We start from the raw sequence: 7,823 nt of genomic DNA on the forward strand, positions 1-7,823 counted from the left end.
CCTAACCCCTTCAGCCCTGAGGAGGCCCTAACCATAGCCCAGGCCCAAAAGGCCCTAACCCCTTCAACCCTGAGGAGATCCTAACCCTAGCCCAAGGCCAAAAGGCCCTAACCCCTTCAACCCTGAGGAGACCCTAACCCTAGCCCAGGGCCAAAAGTTATTAGAAGACAAAAATAAAGGAAGTATGCCAAAGCGATTTTCAAAGACGAGAATGTTTTTGAAGGAATTGAAAAGATATCATTGCATTTCTGTTGATAAAATATTAGTAAATAAAGTTATTTTTTTTTGAAAACCATAAAAGTTACAATCATCAAAAATCATACTACCCATTATGTAAATACATCATAGCTCAAACTGAGTGACTCAGCATTCACACCTATTCAACTGCAACAATGAACAAAAACAGTTTTCTCGGATACATTTTGTATTTATCTTAATACTGATACTTTACAGTCTGTTGATAGTCTAATTGGAAATTTAAATATTTATGTGAGTTGTCCAAGACTTTGACAATGACTGAAGCTGCTCTGTCACAACAGTAGTTTGACATCCAGTGTCTCTCTTGCATTTTATGAAGCGACTCTGCCTTGGAGTCTTTCCTCTGCTGAAGTATTGTTCAGAAACTGTGATCGGTTTAATGTGCACCTCCAGGTGGAGAGAATGCCCTGAAGAGGATGACCATCATCGGGGTGATCCTGTCCTTCCGATCGATGGTGCAGAACTGTCTGAAAGACGTAAGATCCAACAGGATTATAGAATAACTCATTAAATGAAACTGCTTATAATATGGTGCAGGTTTGAAAGATATGCAGATTTGTTATGAGGGTATAAAAACACATAATATTTTGTTATATAAGTTGATTTAAGCCTAAAAGAGCAACTAATAGCAGGATTGAGGTGAAGATCTGTGAAAAATAGAATTATTTTCTCTAAAAGAATCAAAAAAGGTTTCTTTGTTCTCCATGAGGAGACCCTAACCCTAGCCCTGGGCCTTTTCTGACAAAGACGCCCAGGTGTTTATTAATGAACTAAGATGCATTTATTTTTTATGTTAACAGGAACCACAAGTATGGTTTAACAAGGAGATTTACAATAACACAATGCTAAAATATTTGAAAAAAAAAAAACAGCTTTGCATTTAAATAAACAAAAGCTCTGAGAAACTCAGCTTAAAATCAATTATTCAGGCGTCCCATCAGGGGGCTGTGCTCTGTGGATATCATAAAACAAAGAGACAGCTCCTTAAATAATTAAAAGAAAATAGTTTTATTATGTCATGAACCCTAATCCCTTTGAAAGACATCAAGTATTCCAAATAGCACAACTTAAAAAACCTCAGCAAACATATAAACATCAATAGAGTGCAGTAATAATCAAAAGTAACATTATTCTTCACAGCAGAGAGGTTCTCAGTTTAAACCTTGACTGTGCATATCTTTCTGTGTGCAGTTTGCATTTTCTCCTCATGCCTTCAGTGGTATTATGAAGATAATCTGCCTTCCGAGGTTAATTAGGGTTCAAATGTGATTTTAGGAGTGAATGTGAGCATGTGTGGTTGTCTCATAAGACTCTGTTCTGGTCTTGTGATGGACTGTTGGATCTCTCCGAGGTGAGGTCCAGTACCATAATAGTTTTTGCTCAGTAACATTTGGAATGGGCTCCATTATCTTGCAAACCTAAATCAGAAAAAGTGTAGTTCATTATAAGTGTTTTTCATAAATCGCAAATAAAAATGCAATGAACCCACATAAACTGATGCAGAAATTTGACACAGTGTTTTTTTTTTCTTTATTATTAACAAAGAAATTATTTCAAACCACCTTCTTAATAGGTTTGTAGTGTTCACACAATGTCAGAGTTATGTTTCAGTTTCACAGTCTCTGGTTTTTATGTTTATATGTCAGTTTACCAAAGTATCTATAGCACTGATGCATGCACTTTGTTTAACTGAAATAAATAAGAAAGATGTTAAATATTAAAGGTAAACGGCAAGTTTTGTTGTGCTCAATTCCTCACTTAAATTCGACGTAATAGACATAAATGTAATCTCTTTTTATGGGTGATTCAATAATCCAGATACTGCAGAAACATTGTCCCTTCCTGATGGGGCCCATTGAGAGCCTGAGAGACTTCATCACTCCTGAAGCTGACATCCAGGTAAACACAGCTTTTATACAGAGAACCGCACTTCAGCTAGGTCACTGTATGTTGATATTCTACTGAAGAATAAAAGTGCACTGATCCAAGTGTGCAGTACATTTACTTTGGAGACATCTTGTTGAGGAGGTAATTTTTTTGTCATTCGAAGCTGGGGGTGCAGAAAATAACACGTGGGCATGATGCAAAATACTGCAAGATACATGGTGAATCAGAAAATCAGAGTTTGAGAATTTTAGGAGAAACAAGATTTTGAAGGTCCTCAGTACCCACCAAACTGAATTCCTAATCTCCCTCCGGAGCAATCTGTGTGACCGTGACTCATGAACTCTCCCTCCCCTTACTTACGTCTGGCCTCTGAGTGAGGCATGACAGCCGTGCCACAGTCCTGGCCAGGATAACCCCAAATACGTCAGCAGCCCTCTCATGCCTCCGTGAGAGAGAGAGACTGATTGCGGCTGCAGCTTTTGCTCTTTGAACCACATCAATGAGCCACAGTCTGCTCAGACAAGCCAACCATGAATGCAACCAGAAAAGGGGCAAGATCAAAAGTTCTGCTTTGAGACAAAGACCCCTCACCGATTTCGTGGAACTCTTTTCACACCTAATATTTAAATTTTTTCCTGCCATAAGACAGAAAACGATAAATATGCATTCCACCTGCTATGATAAGGTGATATGGTGGGTCAGAATAAAAAATAGTAAGTAAATAGGTTTATCAGTCTAATCAGAGACCAATTTGTGCTATAAATGAGTATAAAATACTTCCTGTGAACATTTTACTATTTTTTTTTTTTTTTACTAAAGCTCTGAAGCTCATATTGTAGCCCAAATATTCTTAATTATTTATGATCTTGCAGGTGACCTTGAGCATTTTTGAACTGGCTTCTGCAGCAGGGCTAAAATGTGATATTGATCCCGACCTTGTAGCAGCTATTGGCAACATGAAGACAGGTACCACTTTAACTGTTTGTGGCTCTTCAAATCCAAGCATACAATGCTGAAAGTACAGACATGGAGTATTAAAGATAAAATGTTCTTTGACATTTATTATGCTATGAATAACTTACAGATAACACATCAGTTGAAGAGGAGTTCAAGCTCTCTCGTTTGCTGCTCGTCTACATCGCTGTGTCCCTGCCGTCCCTGACTCTGGATCCAAACTCCATCTACAGCCGAGAGCATGGAGGTGCATAATCAGTCGCTCATTTCAGCTGCTACAGACTCCGCTTGACAATAATTATTCTCCAGACAGCTCCCAACTAAACTCTAATCAGTTGTTCCTCCATCCATTATTTACCAGCTGCTGATAGTGTATATAAAAAGGCACTCCGCCCTGAAACACTCGCATCATACTTTCCAGTCTGACATGGTCTGAAAATAAAGCATGTTGTCTAATAAGAAACACGTTTTAGTTGCGAGACTTTTGTTTATAGATAACTCCAGCTGACGTGCATCAATACAGTTACTTTTGGCATGTGGCCCTGTTGACCCTAACTGCTTGGCTTTGAGCCTAGACTGAAACATTAAGAGAAGCAAATAGCCAAGATTTCTATCGGAGCATAAAGTGGCGTTTGTCTCAGATTATTTTCTTTGCCTTTATTTTCCATTGACGTATTTGAAACCAATTAACCCTGTGAGCCTGAGGAAATATGCCCAGCATGCTTCCTCTTAAGTGTTACACATCATTAAGTAAATTTCTGCAATTGCCCTGGCCACAAAAACATCCTCTCTGCTGTTTAAACACAGGGCATGCTTTCCACAGTAATTTTCAGTGATTTAAAAAAGAAATTATATTTATTTTCAGGCCACAACAACAACATCCACTGTTTAGCTGCAGCCATCAACCAGCTGGCTGCTGCCATGTTCACCATTCAGAACCAGAACATAGAGCAGCAGCTTAAGGAGTTTCTCCTGGTGAGTAGCAAATTCTTTCTTACAGAAGCTTTCTCTTGTAAACAAATGCTTAAAACCCAAAACCTTTTTTTTTAAATAAAATTTTAAACAGTCTTAGTCCTAAACGGAACCAGGTAAAAGACGTTTAAGAGGAGAAAATGACTCAAACAGTAAACACCAAGTCATTGCTTGTGGAGAACAAACATCTGAATTAATTTCACAGGCAACCGCTTTGATGCAGATCCACAGAAATTCAAATAAACCCTTACATTTCAAACGTGACAAACGGTTGCCTGGGCACACATGTCTGACCATGTTTCTGTTAAGGAACTTTCTCAGGACACTGCCAACCTTTTGGCCCAGCTGAGGTCACAACCAGCATCATGAAAGCATTCCTCTAGTTTGATTTGTCTCGTTTTTAACTGCGTATCATTCCACAGCTGGCCTCCTCCGCCCTGCTTCAGCTGGGCCAAAGTGTGGAAAGAGTGGAGGTCAAAAACCGAGAGGCCATCTACCTGCTCCTACACATGGTACGCTTTCTAGTATAATCAAAACAATTTACTTTGTGTGGGTTATTGGTTTGACTTGTGGAAAATGCTGGCACCTTAATAACCCAACAAAAGCACTCATATCATATTTAACAGTTTAACAGTAAACTCATGTGGGAAATTAATGAATGTATTCTATTAATATAATTATAAATACATAAAAGTGGTTCAGACGTTTTACTCTAAATGTATTTTTTGTATGAGAGTTATAAGATGTATTTATTTATGTAGCTAGAATCCATAGATTTAATGTTAAAGTTATTTTTCCACAGTTATAAAGAAGTATTTATTCCTCTGTGTTAGTGCATTAAAATTTCATCAGTGAGCCTCATTGAAGGGCAAATTGCTTTGCTTAAATGAAACAAATTTCAAGTTATTTCATTGTGCACTGTCCCAGTGAGGTAAAAAAACAAACAACAAAAACCCCAGAAAAAACCCAGACCAAATTGACATTTCTTGCATGTTTTTATTTAAAGAAATAAACTTTAAAATACAGTATTTTGCTTTAAATTTCTGCTTCATAGGTGCACAAAAACATTGTTTTTTTACAGCTTTTAATCTGTTAATAAAATCTGAGACCAGTAGTAAACAAATAAGTTAACCCCTGGTCTTTTGACATCGATTTATTTAGATTGTGGAGGAGTCTCCATTCCTGAGTCAAGACATGCTGGAGAGCTGCTTCCCGTATGTTCTTCTCCGAAACGCCTACAGGGAGGTGTACAAGGCCTTTGTTGTCACTGTGGGCTGAAGACTTCTTTTTTTTTTTAAATGTTTTAGATACTGTATATCATTGAGCAAAAATAGTTTTTATTGCATGTGCTTTGTTTTAAGTTCCATTCATCTTTGTATTTACACCGGTCTCCACTCAGGCTGATAACGGACTTGGATAATTTGATGTGTGAATTCCCGGGAGAAAAAATGTTTTACTTACGATAGATTTTCATCAGCTGTAGTGTTACTAACATCATTAAAATTATTCAGATCAGCAGCAAAGATAAATTGTCTCATTTTGTATTACAAGCAATATGCAATATAGCAATATAAGCACCTACCAGGGGAGCCGATAAAGGAAACATACTTTTAAAAATGGTTTTACTATCAAAGATTATCCAGCACTAAAGCATTTTGATGTAGCTGTTGTGTAACAATATATATATATATATATCCTAGAAACTAAATAATAACAAAAATAACAATATACTTTGTTTCTTTTTGGTTTAAATTCAACATGTCTTTCTTATCTTTCTCATATTTGTCCTCCACCCTCACTATCCTCCTTTCCCTCCTCTCTGCAGGAAAGTAAGTCTTGTCATCTTCATATTTCATGAACAATTTAGATGAAGCACTCCAGTTCTGCAGAAGCAAAAGTGCTTGTAGCTAATTTTAGACAACCCTTTTTGCGATTATCTTTTGCAACCAGCACTGTCTCTTCATTTTTCTCTCTTTCTCTGCTGTCTCATTCAACCAGTGCTGCAGCTGCTGAGTCTGCGCTCAGTTGCCACACTGGAGATGCATCCATCCATCTATGCAGAGCCTGTGTGTATGTACAAGCTCCATGTTTCTGTATCTCAGCTTGAGCCTCCACTTGAAGGCTCAAGAGGTTGAATTCCCACTACAGGGAACATTTACATGAGGGCAGACGAGCTTCCATGAAAAAAACAAACGAGAGTAAACAGCACGCCACAAAAGAACAATTCAAAACTGCAAGCAGAGTTGCCACAGCACTGAGCAAATGTTTGTGGTATAGATAAAAAGGGTTAAAGTAACTGAGCACACTGTAAAACAAGACCTTGTGAAACATTTGAAAGTGATTTCCCATCAAAACACACGCAGACCCATCTTTCATGTTTGCATATCTCCTTGTTTTTGTACCCAGGGAGTGGTCTCATGTCAGCAGGGAGGTTCGCTCATTTTCGTTTCATCATTCCTGCCATCAAACACTTGAAAGCCCTGTAAGCTGCCTCTTTATGAGACCCTTAATGCCCTTTTTTCAGTTCTTATTCTTTTGAGGATTTGAGGGAATTTTTCCCTTTCTTGTTTAAAGGGTTGCTGTGCTCTTATTGTTAGTTTGTTGTGTGAGTAAAACAGTAATTTATCCAGTAAGCTGCTTATATGTAACAATTGTTTAATTCAAATTTATTAGTGGCAAAAGAACAATAATTGTTCTTTAAGTATATTATAACGAGTATAAATTATGTAAATGTAGTTCTACATTTGAGTAAAGACAGTAAGATTCATTTGACTACTTATGTGCCAAATTATATTTAGCACTTACAGTAAATTGGCTTAGCTTTTGTTAACACATACTGGGAAAAAAAAGCCACTTTAAAGCAATTTGTTGGATCACCTTTATCTTTAATTGTTTTAATACGCTCGTACATTAACACAGCATTTATTTTAATCAAGAGCTGCATTCATTTTTTACCAAGATTTTGTGCTGAGCATAAAAACACCATGTAAAATCGTTTATATGCCAGAAGTCTGTGATGGCTAAGCCATGGTATGAAAACTGTTTTATAATCCATAAATCAGTCTTTTTCAGTTTAAGATCAATAAATCCTGATCCGCTTGCAATATGGTCCTTTTGTCCAAATATTAAAAAAAAGGCTAGAAAAAAAAAAAATTCAACCTCGGGCAATCTGAAGGAGGTCAGCTGACCCCATTCTTTGCTAATAATGTTTCTGAATCTAGCTGTGACCAACTGAAACAGCTCCTGATAATTGATCCACAAACAAAATGTTGAAATGTTGAGACTTTTACTTCTTTTTCTAATGGAATTATTAGACAGATGCAGAGAGAATATTTTGGTACCTTTTCTGCATGCTTAAGCTCTGCATGCAGTTGAACTCAGCTTCACTCCTCATCGTGCTCTGAGACCCTGAGGGACAGTTAATGATGGAAACTCTGGTCCCTGTATACAGACTCTCTGCTGATGGTGTTGGTGACACAGTGCCTCTTCTGTTGAGTTGTTATGCACTAAGCATCACACACACACACACCAGCAGCACACCTTCACACACACACAAAGCATACACGCTCTAAAATACACAGAGGAGAACTGTGTGTCAAAAACACTTTAAAAACATAAACAACATCAACATGCACACATAAATCACGTGTTAAACATACATGAAAACACAAAGGCATAAACTCAGTTTGGTTTTCTCTCCAACACCAATTGACACTAACACACACACACATGCACCTGACCTGGGGCAGCAA

General features: G+C 37.5%; 1 protein-coding gene across 1 annotated transcript in view; it reads left to right on the forward strand.

Moving 5' to 3' along the window:
- The window catches only part of nckap1l (NCK associated protein 1 like), a 23,387-nt gene extending 17,798 nt beyond the window's left edge, over positions 1-5,589 (forward strand). Inside the window, exons 25-31 of the mRNA XM_017408599.3 lie at positions 652-734; positions 2,077-2,157; positions 3,018-3,111; positions 3,230-3,346; positions 3,965-4,074; positions 4,494-4,583; positions 5,233-5,589. Of these exons, the coding sequence (XP_017264088.1) occupies positions 652-734; positions 2,077-2,157; positions 3,018-3,111; positions 3,230-3,346; positions 3,965-4,074; positions 4,494-4,583; positions 5,233-5,349 (692 nt within the window). The 3' untranslated portion in view covers positions 5,350-5,589. The remainder of the gene's footprint in view (positions 1-651; positions 735-2,076; positions 2,158-3,017; positions 3,112-3,229; positions 3,347-3,964; positions 4,075-4,493; positions 4,584-5,232) is intronic.
- Positions 5,590-7,823: the final 2,234 nt, after the last annotated feature.

The sequence above is a fragment of the Kryptolebias marmoratus genome, linkage group LG4 (genome assembly GCF_001649575.2).
Source record: "Kryptolebias marmoratus isolate JLee-2015 linkage group LG4, ASM164957v2, whole genome shotgun sequence".
Lineage (NCBI taxonomy): Eukaryota > Metazoa > Chordata > Actinopteri > Cyprinodontiformes > Rivulidae > Kryptolebias > Kryptolebias marmoratus.